The sequence below is a fragment of the Balaenoptera acutorostrata genome, chromosome 20, assembly GCF_949987535.1.
Source record: "Balaenoptera acutorostrata chromosome 20, mBalAcu1.1, whole genome shotgun sequence".
Taxonomy (NCBI): domain Eukaryota; kingdom Metazoa; phylum Chordata; class Mammalia; order Artiodactyla; family Balaenopteridae; genus Balaenoptera; species Balaenoptera acutorostrata.
The window spans coordinates 57397283-57412118 of record NC_080083.1 but is presented as its reverse complement, the minus strand read 5'-3'; the positions used below and the strand labels follow the sequence as shown (position 1 = coordinate 57412118).

The 14836-nt window shown below is 46.2% G+C and overlaps 1 protein-coding gene across 1 annotated transcript in view; it reads left to right on the top strand.

Moving 5' to 3' along the window:
- Positions 1–216: 216 nt before the first annotated feature.
- The window catches only part of RAB37 (RAB37, member RAS oncogene family), a 71971-nt gene continuing 57351 nt past the window's right edge, over positions 217–14836 (top strand). The window contains exon 1 of the mRNA XM_007185622.2: positions 217–288. Within this exon, the coding sequence (XP_007185684.2) occupies positions 217–288 (72 nt within the window). The remainder of the gene's footprint in view (positions 289–14836) is intronic.

The window sequence follows — 14836 nt, the reverse complement described above, 5'->3', positions numbered from 1 at the left end:
CTGAAACGCCGCGGTTGCGGAGGGCAGCAGCCGCCGCCTGCTCTCAGGGTACCGCGCCGCAGCGGCTGCAGGAGCTGTCCAGTGCTGAACCGGATGCGGCCCGGTCCGCGGGGCTTAGACCCGAGCCGGCTGCACCCCGCAGAGCCCGGACAGAGCTCCTGGGAGCATTGACGCAGAGCGCTGGGAGAGTGCGGAGCAGCGGGGTCCAAGCCAGGCATGGATCTGCAGAGGCTCGACTCCTACCAGGGGGGAGCTGGCCCTGACTTCCATGAGCACGTCCTGCATAAGGTAAGGATCTCTAGTCCCCCGCCCCCATCTCAATCCTGGGAGAGGGCGCCGTCACCAGTTCTCTCCGTTCCCCTCGCTTGCTTTTGGAACTTAAAGAGAAACTAGCCTGTATCTGTGAGCCTGGAGAACGCTTTCTGCGTGATCCTGTTTGCTGCTCAAAACAGATGCTTGAAGGCGGGGGAGGGGCCGCCCCCAGAGGTTCAGATGGTCAGGAGCTTGGTTCATGCATTTAAATCACCTGTGTCCCTTTCTCACTCACTCTTCCTGCCTCTCAACCCTGTGAACCTCGAGCACCTTTGCCCTCCGTAACCCTTGTGGGAGGCTACATTTGTCCTCCCACCCTTACCTCACAAGCTCCGGACGCGGTAAGTCTGGTAGCTGTGGTCAAATATCTGAATTCCTGGCCAACTTGGCTGAAGTTAAACATAGAAATGATCTGCAGAAGAAATAAACTGTTGTTTTCAAACCAGACTCCCTTGTGCCTCCAGAAAGCTGCCCTCCAGCCATGACTAACTCATAGCCTCCTGAAAGTGTTTGCTTATTTCATTGTTCACACTCATCCCTTGCTTCCCTCATTCAAGTTTTTTATACAACTAAGTTATCAATAACATAACTAGATTATAACTAAATTATCAATAATGTAAATGATCAAAAATATCCTCTTGAAGTGATTGTTGGGAAAAAGTAGCAGCCTCTCTAGGCAACACTTATTGATCCAACATCCATCACTCTGAAGCATCAGAACCTTATATTTGCCATAAGAAGTCGTTATTGCACTTCATCCCTTTCTCTGCCCTCCTCATTCAGCCCTTATATTTCCTACTTTGCTAATACTGGTTTATCTATTAGTCCCCTGAAAGACTGTACATGGTCCTATAAGTGGAGATTTTTTAAAATCGAAGTATCACTCTGAAAATTCCATGAATGTAAGCTTTGAAGTAATTGCATCCACTTTTGTCCCCTATTATACAGTTGACATTTGAGGAAACTCAAATCCAGAGAGGCAAAGTGACTTGTCCAAGAAAACAAGGCCAGGAATTATGATTCAAAGCCTAACGTTCCTTTCTCTCTACAAGTTTGGTCCATAGACCAGCAGCATTGGCATTACCTCAGAGCTTGTTAGAAATGTGAAATCTCAAGCTCCACCCCAGACCTGCTGAATCTGAATCTGTGTTTTAACACGATCCCTAGAAAATAAATATGCACATTAAAATTTCAGAAACACAGCCGTGTGCCACACTGGCTATTTCTGACACAAATTGCAGAAAACCAACTACTAAGGGAAGTGGTCTATAGATTTGAATAGCCCAGTGACTTCTCCCTCCAGGTCCCTAAGCCCCTAGGGTATAGAGAAGGAGAAAAGTGTGTAACTTCCCCAGTCAGAAAGTTTAAAAACCACTACAGTTTGAAGTAAACTAGAATAAGATGTGTGTTCTTTGAGGTGGTGAATCTAGCCTCAGTAGAAAATGCCTGCAAACAAAAGGGAACATAATTACAAATCAATTACAAAAGCATCCTGGTGACTAGATACATGGGTCTCTCCAAGTTTAAACCATCTTATAAAGATATAAATATTCACTTTAAAAGCTTTAAGATTTGGTGGTCAAAGATTTAAAATTATTGATCAAGTGTGGTCTTTCCCACCTCAATTACCCACGCATGAAATGCAGGATGTAGCCCATGAGAACTTTCACTTCCTTTGGGTTTATTGATTACCAAATTGGAAGAGAGCCTTTTCCTACGAGTTCCAGTGTATTTGAAGACAGGTGTCTACTTACCACTAGTAAATACTCAGTATCTTCAGCTTGGTTGTAAGCATCTTGAGAGCAGAAGCTGGTCTTAAACCTTCTGTGATGCTCAACAGAGTAACATATGTGTGTAGCAATTTTCCTTTTCCTATAATATTGGTCACCTCCTCCTAATATTATTTTATTTTTGTACATGACTTTTTTTTTTTAATTTTTATTTATTTATTTATTTATTTATGGCTGTGTTGGGTCTTCGTTTCTGTGCGAGGGCTTTCTCTAGTTGCGGCAAGCGGGGGCCACTCTTCATTGAGGTGCGCGGGCCTCTCACTATCGCGGCCTCTCTTGTTGCGGAGCACAGGCTCCAGACGCGCAGGCTCAGTAATTGTGGCTCACGGGCCTAGTTGCTCCGCGGCATGTGGGATCTTCCCAGACCAGGGCTCGAACCTGTGTCCCCTGCATTGGCAGGCGGATTCTCAACCACTGTGCCACCAGGGAAGCCCCTGTACATGACTTTTTATTGTGATACGCTTAGAAACATTTTTGTAAAGGGCAAGGTATCAACATATTTGTATTTTTTTATTAATTTATTTTGTTTATTTATTTTTGGTCTTCGTTGCTGTGCGCAGGCTTTCTCTAGTTGTGGCAAGCGGGGGCTACTCTTTGTTTCAGTGCACGGGCTTCTGATTGTGGTGGCTTCTCTTGTTGTGGAGCACGGGCTCTAGGCGTGCGGGCTTCAGTAGTTGTGGCGCACAGGCTTCAGTAGTTGTGGCTCGCCGGCTCTAGAGCACAGGCTCAGTAGTTGTGGCACACGGGCCCAGATGCTCCGCGGCATGTGGGATCTTCCCGGACCAGGGCTCGAACCCGTGTCCCCTGCATTGGCAGGCAGATTCTCAACCACTGTGCCACCAGGGAAGCCCCTGGAGGGGACATTAGTCTTAAGATCAAACATTCCTCATGGGTCATGTATACATTGTAATGCTTACTGTATACATTTCACTTGATAAAGCTAATTACATCACATTATTTGTGTATATCCAAATTTTTAAGTCTTAAAATTAAAATGGCCGTGTGATACAGCCAGCATATAATATTGGTCCACACAGAGTCTGATGCCTTATTCCTTGTTTTCCTTCTTTCTTTTATCTTCCCACTGAATCAAAGCCTTAAGTTACCTAGAGTTCCATCTGATAGTCTGACTAAATTAATTGAAACTCAGATTTGAATTAATGATAGATCAATAATCTTACTAATTATCCCAAAACTATAAAAGATCTCCAGTTGATAGAGTAAGAAATGATGATTTTCCCTGGCATAACTCCAGGCGTTCTTCTTAATCCATAAAACGGCAGGCACGTCCTTCTCCTTCCTTCCATATATATCGAGTAAACCTGCTAGCGTTGGAGGGTCTCCTGCAGAGGCGGGGGGTGGCCGTGGTTCACCGTGAGGACAAGGATACTGGCAGCAGAAGTTCTGGACATATTTGTATTATTTTTAAATTTGCTGTGTAATAGAGTCCAGGGAATCCTGTTGATTAATTAGAACATATTGACCATGGGAGGCAGGGCTCCCCTCCAACATTAGTTGCTAGGAAGGATTTTTTAAATAAACATTTTATTGAAGTATAACAAACACAAGAAAAGCCCAAATCATATGTGTATACCCTGATGGGGTATAACCTGATGGGTTATCACGAAGAGCAGCTCTGTGCAACCACTATCAAAATAAAGGTAGACCCTTACCAGCTTCCCAGAAACCACACCCCACATACCCCCTTCCACACACACACTTCCTATTCTCCTCCCCAGAGGTCACCTTTATAGAGGGGGAAGTGTTATTTAATGTTTTGACAGGGCTACCAGATTTTATGTAGGATAGTCTTAGAAACCTGGCAGAAAAGAGATATTGCTGTATGATGGAAAGGAACCCCAGGCTTGGAATCAGACCTTGATGTGACTTTGAATAACATCTGTGAGCCTTTTTTTCTTTTCTTATCTATAAAATAGGAATAATAATACCTGGCTTATTGGGGTTTTTTGAGTGAAAATGTTAGATAACATAATGTAATTTCTTTCTTTCTTTCTTTCTTTCTTTCTTGGGTGTATAGGAAACATTCAATAAATGGTTGTTATTAGGACACACATCTTGAGCTCCAGAACAACGTCAATAGGTGTCACATTGGGTCTCACCTAAAATAATGAAGCTTTGTGAGAAGAGCAGCAACTTCATATGCAGAAACACACACATATTTCACAGGCACAATCCCAAGGGATTAAGCTCCCACACCCACCTACACAAAAATCATGACTGTGTGAACCTTGCAACCCTGATTTCCTAAGTTGAATAGCTCTTTCCTCTGGGAGGTGAGGTATGGGGTGCAATGAGACCTCTCATTAAAATTCACTTATCTGAAAAACATACACCAAGTATCATCAACCTTGGATGGCACTTGCACTTTAGCTCATCCCGAGAGGTGAAGGCTGACCCAAATGAGCCTGAGTAACTCTTAGAATATTCTTTGAGTGTGGGCTGGAAGCTGGGAACTGCCTGGAAACACTGAGTTCATCCATGATGTGCTTGGAGTTTTTAAATAGAGTTGCTGATGTTCTCACAAATCTGAATATTTGATGCAACTAAATAATTTAAAACATGTGAACAACCTTGCTGCTCTTTCCCTTAGAGAACTCCTGGCCCTCTTTTGCTGCCAGTACAGTCTCATGAGCCATCAAAGGCAATGATGTGAGTTAGGGGCTCAGAAACACTCCGTGGTGGGTTCTTGCTGTGTCAGGTCCTGACTATGAATTCTGAGCAAATGAAGTACAGAATGGGGGCAGCTTTTGCCCCAGATGCTAGTGAATCAGGACAAAGTGAGTTCAAGAGCTCACTTCCTGGACTTCCCTGGCGGTCCACTGGTTAAGACTTGGCGCTTTCGCTGCAGGGGACACAGGTGCGATCCCTGGTCAGGGAACTAAGATCCCGCAGGCCACGTGGTGCAGGCCCCCGCCCCCACAAAAAAAAGTAGAACTCACTTCCTAACCCATCCTCACCAGTGCTGTGATGAACACCCACATGCCAATCTTGTTCCAAGAGGAGCAAATAAATTACTAAGTTAAAGTCAGTCTCTTCTATCGAATCTCAGAAAAACCAGCAACCAGAGGGCATAAAGGCATGGACGGTCCATCCATTCATCCAGGGCTTGGGCCTCACTGGAAAAAAAATGGAATTACTAGAGAGATAAGGATGAAAGTTCTCTGTTCTGCAAGGATTCCCTTGTCCTCTAACTCTGCTCCAACACCTCTTCTAGGTGAGTGGGAGAGGTAAGCAGGTCACCTCCACTCCTCTCCCACCTCTCTTTCATGTCCCTCTTCTACGGCTCATCTTGTATGTCTACCTCTTTCAATAGCCCACGTGCCTCATCTAGTCATTCAGCAAACATGTATTGAGCATTTTCAAAGGGTAAGAAACTATGCTGAGCGTTACAAAGAACACACACACACACACACGCACCCCAAAAAAGTAGTTCCCACCTTCAATAAGCTCATGGCCTGTAAAACAGGCACACAAATTGCTATAATACTGTATAGAGTCTCAGATGGGCCCTGATAAAGGTACGGGAAGATATAGTGAGATAACTCAGAAAGAAATGGTCACTTCTGACCTCAATTTGAGGCCTCTCTCTCATGGCCTCTGCTTGAGAGTTAATATTTGAAAAAGGCAGAGTTCCATACACCAGCCAGCCTCCCTCCCACGAGGCTGTCACCCACTGGTCCTAGAGAAGGGTCTGGGTTCAGTAGTATTGTTCTTCCTTGCCAGAAAATTTTACCAGAGAAAGACAAATCAACCAGCAAAAGGCCATACCAGCTATTCTGTCTCCCTCTACCATTCTTTATCCCTCAAGAGCACTTTTCTTCCATTAAACAACGGTAATGAGGGACTTCCCTGGTGGTCCAGTGACTAAGGCTCTGTGCTCCCAATGCAGGGGGCCTGGGTTCGATCCCTGGTCAGGGAACTAGATCCCACATGCTGAAACTAAGAGTTCGCATGCCGCAACTAAAAGATCCCTCACGCTGCAAGGAAGATAGAAGATCCTACGTGCCACAACTAAGACCCGGTGCAGCCAAATAATTAAATAAATATTTTTTTAAAAACAATGTTAATGAAACACAAATTTGTGGTCAAAGAATCCGATTCCACAGAAAATCCATGCTCTGTAGGTGAAGAGATTTTAGTCTCAAAGTGAGTTCATCATACCTCAGTACCATAATACCTCAATAAAGTGGTTTATTTTCTAGAAAAAGAAAAAGAGAGAGAAAAGAAGAAGAAGAGGAGGAGGGGAGGAGGAGATGGAGAAGGAAGAAGCAAAAGAAAAATATATATAAAAGGAAAGTGTGAGAAGACTAGATCCACTTCTTGCCAGATTTCTATCTTCAGCTCAGGAACAAACAAGAAAGCCAAGAAAGGTTAGCTGCTCCACTCCCTGTAGAATATTTCCATTTGCTTGTTTTCCTCTCTTGCCCACTCTGGAGACTTTCGGATAAACAAATGTGTATGTTACATCATTAACAATCTCTGACCATCTGGGACTCCTTTGGCTAATTCATCAGTCCTGCCCAGATCCCAGCCAGCCAGCTAGCATGGGGAGTGATGCTGGCTGGTTCTCCTGCATAACCTTAGCAGGAAATGACTGTCCCATGACAAATGACTCTGTCCCATGTCTCAAAGGCATTTTCCAAACTCTCAGGCCTCCCTCTCCAAGCACTCTTCCCTCTAATTTAGCGTTCCTGGGACCCTTTGTGAAGAAACTTCTGAAACTCACTAGTGTTGCTATGCTAATGTTTCCCTTGTGAGGTGTTCTGGGAAAGCGCTATGCCTTCCTTCATCTTCAGGACAGGAAATCCAGCTTTGCTGGAAGCGAAGAGCCAGAGGTGAGCACCTGGCTAGGGAATTGTGGAGCTGGGCATTTGAATTGGCTCTGAGTTTATCCCAGCATGCTCCTCGTTTCTATCCCCCTCTCTCAGGCAAGAGAAACAATCCTTGGAGATTCCAAGTGAGAATGGAGATCACAGCTCCTTTGCTACCTAGCAGAGAGCTCTGGCAATGTACCTCCCCAGATGGAACAGCCCTGGACCATCCTCCCATCTGCCAAGCAGAGGAGGTTTTCTGGGGACAAATGAGAGAACTCCAAGACAGCAGCAGACAACAGATCTGGAAATCTTAACCCCTGATTGCACCCATCAAAGCCTCCCCGACCTCACGCTGCTCCCGAAGTTAGCAAGGTCCTAAGCAGTGCAGTGAAAATAATATAACTGTTGAAACAAGCAGAACTCAAAATTCCCCCAGCAAATGATTCTTATTTCCCTGACCTTGATGCCAAAGTCTGCCCCCTCCCTTCTTATTTGCATTTCTGCTTATTAGTGGACAGTTTTTACCCATCAACATAAGGGTGTATTTTTAATAATTTGTGCTTATGTAAATGCCATAGGTATGCTTTCAGGTGTCTTGAACCAAGTTGTGTTTAAGCTCATATTTCCTTTGGCTTTCTAGTCCTCTGCCCCCTGCTGCCAACAGCACACACACACACACACACACACACACACACACACAGACACACACACACAGACATACACACACACACATACACACACACAGACATACACACACACAGACATACACACACACAGACATACACACACACACAGAGATATACACACACACATACACACAATACACACACAGACACACACACACAAACATACACACAGACACACACACACAGACATACACACACACAGACATACACGCACACACAGACATACACACAGACATACACACACACACAGACACACACACAGAGACACACACACACATACACACACACACACAGACACACACACACACACACACCCCTCCTCTCACAAGGTATAGGCAGGGCCAGGGATGAGGCGTTCTTTTTTTTTTTTTTTTTTTTTTTTTAATTTATTTATTTATTTATATTTTTTTTTATTTTTGGCTGCGTTGGGTCTTCGTTGCTGCACGTGGGCTTTCTCTAGTTGCGGCGAGCGGGGACTACTCTTTGTTGTGGTGCGCGGGCTTCTCATTGTGGTGGTTTCTCTTGTTGAGGAGCACAGGCTCTAGGTGCACGGGCTTCAGTAGTTGTGGTTCGCGGGCTCTAGAGCGCAGGCTCAGTAGTTGTGGCACACGGGCTTAGTTGCTCCGTGGCATGTGGGATCTTCCCGGACCAGGGCTCGAACCCGTGTCCCCTGCGTTGGCAGGCGGATTCTTAACCACTGCGCCACCAGGGAAGTCCGTGGCGTTCTTATTCTTTGTCTCTTCTTTTGTTGTTACGAGCCTTTTAAAGGCAAAGCAAGAATTTTCCCTCTTCCTCCTCCCTCTGCCATTTGAGTTTTGCGTCCACATCACTGCTGGCAACTCCGCTTTTTAAAAGGCAGCTCTGCCCTCTATCAGAGCGATACCCCCAGGGGACAGTCAACTGCTTCTTCCAGCCCCTCCAACTTCACAGGGAGCAGCCACTTAACCTCTGAGAGGGAACGAAGCCGCTGGTACAGAGCACAGAAGAGGCAGAGACCCCCTCCAGCCCCTCAGGCACCTCCTCGCTCTGGGGGGGCAGCGCCAAACCTTCTCTTCACCCAGGTTCTGCCCTCTTCTCTGGTCCCCTTCTCAGGTTTCATTAGGCTATGAACTAAGTATTAAAATCATCTGCACTATAGTCTAGAGGGGCCCAGTAAGACTAACAATTGTTAATAATAAATGATAAAAATCAAGACAAATGGTTCATTTGTGGAGCATTATAGTTTACAAAAAACTATAATGCTATAAAGCATTATAGTTTATAGGTATTACAAAAAAAACTGTAATAAATGCTATGACACTGTACTCTTACCCCATGCTTTTTCCAGTAGATGTTATTATTAATTCCATGTTATAAATAAGGAAATGAAAGCCAGATGGAAAAAAAAATAGTTACTTGCTCGAGGTTCACAGCAGGTAGGCATTATGGGAATTCAAACAATAACAGCAGAGCCTTACATAGCACGTATGTGCCAGGCACTGCGCTAAGCATTTTATATCCTTCAGTCCTGCAACAACCCTATTTTTTTTTTTAATAAATTTATTTATTTATTTATTTATTTTTGGCTGTGTTGGGTCTTCGTTGCTGTGCGCGGGCTTTCTCTAGTTGCAGTAAGCGGGAGCTACTCTTCGTTGCAGTGCATGGGCTTCTCATTGCAGTGGCTTCTCTTGTTGCAGAGCACAGGCTCTAGGCACACAGGCTTCAGTAGTTGTGGCACGCGGGCTTAGTTGCTCCGCGGCATGTGGGATCTTCCCGGTCCAGGGATCGAAACTGTGTCCCCTGCATTGGCAGGCAGGCTCTTAACCGCTGCGCCACCAGGGAAGTCCCAACAACCCTATTTTAATCTCATTTTACAGATGAGTAGACTGAGGCACATAGACATTAAGAAACTTACCTAAGGTCACCCAGCTAATAAGTGGCAGAGCCCAGATTCAAACCCCAGCAAGCTGGAAATGCAAAGAGGTAGAGTCAGGAGAGGGCAAAGGGTTTCTCCAAGGGGCTCACAGATCGTCATCACTTTAGGGTGTCCCCAGCTCTGCAGGATCAGAGACGAGTTTTGTTCACTCAGTCAAGGGTGGATCCATCTCAGAAAAGCATTAAAGGGCTTCCCTGGTGGCGCAGTGGTTGAGAATCTGCCTGCCAATGCAGGGGACACGGGTTCAAGCCCTGGTCTGGGAAGATCCCACATGCCGCGGAGCAACTAGGCCCGTGAGCCACAATTGCTGAGCCTGCGCATCTGGAGCCTGTGCTCCGCAACAAGAGAGGCCGCGATAGTGAGAGGCCCACGCACCGTGATGAAGAGTGGCCCCCGCTTGCCACAACTAGAGAAAGCCCTCGCACAGAAACGAAGACCCAACACACCCATAAATTAAAGAAAAAAAAAAAGTAGAATGTGAGAAAAGCAGCAGCCCAGATGAAGCAAATATATTTTTAAAAAAAAGAAGCATTAAAAATAAAAGCCAAAAAATGCAAAATAAAGCAAAAAAGAGTGGAACCATATCTCCAGGCAAGCTCGTGTTAATCAAACTCACAAAACTGAGGTATTGTCCTAGATGCCAAGCCACATTATAATCAGGGGATGGTTTGCTAAGCATGAAATTCAGAAAAAAAAAAAAAAAAGAGACTTGGAGAACTCAGATGTTTAAAGATATCAGGCTGCTATGGTTTGACGGCTGGCTACACTGCAAGGACAGCCTCAATCTACAACCCCATCTGCCCCTCCTACCCTTGGGTCCTCTCCACACTGACCTCTGCCTCCCTTGACTGTGTTTAACTGTGACTTAGGGCAGGTAGGCATTCTATTCTCCCCAGATATCCAGTTTCCAACACTCCTATAGGGACCACTTGCCTTTGAGTTTGAGAATGCCCTGGACTTGACCTGGTGATGGGGAGAGAGGAAGGTGGGGGAGGGATGCTTCACCCAGCTCTCATCCCACCACTCTGCCTCTATCTCGCTCAGGGCCCATGTCAGGGCCTTAGGGATATGGGTTTCATGGGAGAGACCATGAAAGAGAAAAAAGGTGATTGCAGTCATTTCCTTATATCCCACCACTGCCCCATTCCACATGCCCCCCTTGAAACTGGATATTTCTGGTTGAGAATCTTGAGAATCAGCAAACATCTGCCGGGCGCCATGTGTCCCTGAGGGTCCAGGCACAAGACCCATTCCCCACCCCAAGGAGCTGAGTCTGGCAGGCTGGGTGGCTTAGCCGGCTGGCACAGAAGACTCAGGCCATGTCTGACTGTAGCCCATGTTGACCCATGGACATCAGTGCCCAAGAAGACTTCTCAAAGGTCAGAGACCTCTCGTCTCACATGGTGGGAAGCAGGGGACCAGGTCAAATACTTGCAGCTCTCCCAGGCTGCCAAGTTCTGGATCCTGATTCAGTCACTGATCCGAAAGGCTGTAAACTCCACAGCTCCAGGAAAGGGCCCCACCTCTGAAGGCCAGAATGGCTCTGGGCACCCAAGACAGGGTTCCTTCAAGTCCACGTCCAAAAAAGGAAGGAGCTTGTTCTGCGAAGTGCCCAGAGCAAAGATGCATGGCAGAGTCAGATTCAGAGAAACAAAGCTGGTACCCCTCCATCAGGGTCTCTAAAGATCTGAGCCAAAAAAACATCCAAACTCAAAAATGCCAGGCCCTTTTTTTTTTTTTTTAATAAATTTATTTATTTATTTTTGGCTGCATTGGGTCTCTGTTGCTGTGCGCGGGCTTTCTCTAGTCGCGGTTTTCCTTGCGGTGTGTGCGGGCTTCTCATTGCAGTGGCTTCTCTTGTTTCGGAGCATGGCCTCTAGGCGCGCTGGCTTCAGTAGTTGTGGCTCGCAGGGTCTAGAGCAGAGGCTCAGTAGCTGTGGTGCACGGGCTTAGTTGCTCCGTGGCATGTGGGATCTTCCCGGAACGGGGCTCGAACCCACGTCCCCTGCATTGGCAGGCGGATTCTTAACCACTGCGCCACCAAGGAAGCCCCCAGGGCCCTTTTTTGATTTGGATTATTGTATTTATTTTTCTTGTCTGATTGTTCTGTAATAGTTGTCTGATTGTTCTGGCTGCAACTTACAGTACTGTGTTGGATGAAAGTCACACAAGTGGCAAAAAAAAAAAAAAAAAGGCCAGGGCCCTGACCCCTTGGGATGACAAGTTGATGCATGAAGAGAGGTTTTGGAAAGACAGAAGTGAGGGGCCAGGTGAGCTCTGGGGTCATGCCCTCCAAGACCTTCACTCTGCCCTGCCTATGCCTGAAAAGCCAGGTCTGCCCCAGACATCAGAGACACAACAAACGCATGAGAAGGCCACACAGGGTAGTCCCTGACCACCGCTTGTTCTGTCCACTTTCTTCTCATCTACACCCTGCTCTGTTCTCCCCTGTCCTGTCCACCAACTATCCTGCCCACTCCCTGCCCTGTCTGCCACCTGGCTCCATCCACCACTTGCCCTTTTCACTGATTTTCTTAGAGCAGGAGGCAGCTCCTTAGCAATGAAAGAGAACTGGGCTCGGGGTGCTGTCCTGGCTCTGCATCAGCTGACTGACCTTCCCTGGTCATTCCATTCAAAAGCCCTTTGCAGCCTGCAGAGCAGTTGCACGTAAGTTGTCACATGTGATTTCCACAGCACAGAGTGTAAGCAGCACAGACATTATTACTGCCTGTGAAAGGGGAGCCCTGTGGTCAGGACCCTTTTGATTGCCAGTGACAAAACCAACTCAAACCATCTTAAGCCAAAAAGAGAATTCACTGGCGAGCCGGGGGATACCGCTGACGTCTGGCTCGGTTGGATCTGGGGACTCAAACGATGGCATCAGCAGCCTCACTCTCTCTGTCCCTCAACATTCTTCCCTCTGGTTCGACTTTAATTACAACCTCCTCCTGGGGTCACATGGTTGCCAGCAGCTCCAGGGTTATATCCTCACAGCTCCCTGTTTCAACTAAAGTCCTAGATCTAATGCTCATTGGGCTGAGATGGGTCACATGTCCACCCCGAAGGTGGAGTCGGTCCTGCCCATTCCTTATCAATGGAGAGTGGAAGAGAGCAATTTCCAAGGAAAATGGGGGTGATGTAAGCTGTGGGCTCGTCATGCAATGACGGATGTCCCTATGGTAATCCCAGAGGAGGTTGGGTCCCAGTGTCTTTTAAATGTTTTAGTGAGAAGTGATTGAAAAAGAAATGAACTGAACTTGTCACTCTCCCATCTAAATTGGGCTAGTTGTGTCCCACTCATGGTGTCACTTCAGACTGACTAATCCAACTTAGTTTCTTAGTAACCAGACTCAGGAAATGAACTGATGTCACCCTATAAAGGGATTGGTTTACTGGGGCTGTGAAGCCAGACCTCACCCTGCGGGTGGGAGTAGATTTTCCTATGGAGGAAGATGACCCAACTTTCAATTTTCAATTACCCAGGGAGGAGGCTGATTGGGGTGGGGGAAGGGGGGATGGGGTGAGGATGCAGGAGGTGAAGCTCAGGCTGGAATGAAGGAAAGTTCTTCCTCCTCATTTTGGGATCAGAATCAGGTTGTGTGAAGATGCCTGGATTGGACTCAGGAAGGCAGATGAGAAGTGAGACAGAAGCCTGCCAAACAAGGCAAGTGTCATGAGTGTGCAACCTGGGCCCTACATTTGGAAGGGCTCCGTGATTGTTTTAATACTCTGCTGTCACCATCTTGAGAGTATTAATTTTTGTACAAGGAACCCCATATTTTTATTTTGTGCTGAGACCCACAAATTATATAACCATTCCTGCTGTCAAATAGGAACCCCTGGAGGCTCTGAGCGCAGGTCTCTGCAGTAGTTCTGAGCTATTCTTTGGGGTGTATCTCTGTTCTTTTGGCCTCACCCCACGCCTGGTTTCAAATGAGCTGTGAGGAGCCAGAGAAGGGCTATCTTATGCTCTGGGCAGAATGGCTGAGGAATGAGTTGTATTCCTCCCCAGGGCCATCACTGTGTCAGCAGCGGTGGTCACTGGCAAAGAATGGCCCAGCAGAAGAGCAGTCTGCAAGGGCCGTGGGCAGCAGGAAGCATGGCATGGAAGGCAGATCAGAACATCCAAGGGTGGATAAATGAGGCCCCAGCCTTGGGCAGGCCCCTGGGGGTAAGTGACTGCCACATAGGCTGGGGGAGAAGTAAACGAGACTTGTGTTTGTGATTTGAGCATGGCGTTGAGTGAACAGTCAGCTTTTATTGGTGGCTATTAGTTAATAATGGGAGCCATTATTATTAATACATGTTTAATTACAAATTTGAGAAAAGCAAAGCAAAGAAAAAAGTTACTTGTGATGCCACTGCTTCAAAACACCTACCTTAAATAAAAATGGAATTGCACTCTGAATATATCTATGTATATGTATATGTGTGTGTGTATATATATATGTATGTGTGTATATATGTATATATGTGTGTATATACATATGTGATATATATATGTGTGTGTATATATGTATGTATCTCTGTGTGTGTATATATATATATAGAACAGGCATTTTGTCATCCACATTTTTTTAATGACTACATGATATTCCATTGTATGGATACATGAAAATTCATTGTTAATTCTGAAATTTTGAAGCTTAACAAAAGATACAGAGACTAGCATAACAAAAAAGAAATGCCCATGTACCCACCATCCATATTAACTAAATGTTAACATTTTGCCTTTAAAAAAACCTTAAAGGAGCTTCTACTGGGTGTGTGGCAGTAGCTCCTGAGGGACCTCTCAGAGAGAGCTGAGGTCAGCTGGAAAGACATCAGCGGGGCCTACGCTATTACATACTGGGAACCAGAAGGTTACCTTGAGATCACAAGCTAGAGGGTCTGTGGCACTTTGGTTAAACTCCATCTTGCAGAGGACTGAAAAGACCCCGAGACACATCTATGATTGTCCAAGGCCACCCAGCAAATAAACAAGAAAAAGACAGAACCCCGGGACTTCCCTGGCGGTCCAGTGGTTAAGACTCCACGCTTCCACTGTGGGTAGCACAGTTTCAATCCCTGGTTGGGGAACTAAGATCCCACATGCCATGCGGTGGGGCCACAAAAAAAGAAAGAAAGAAAAAGGAAGGAAGGAAGGAAGGAAGGAAGGAAGGAAGGAAGGAAGGAAGAAGGAAGGAAGGAAAGGAAGGAGGAAGGAAGGAAGGAAGGAAGGAAGGAAGGAAGGAAGGAAGGAAAGGAAGGAAGGAAAGAAGGAAGGGAGCGAGAGAGAGAGAGAAAAGAGAGAAAGAA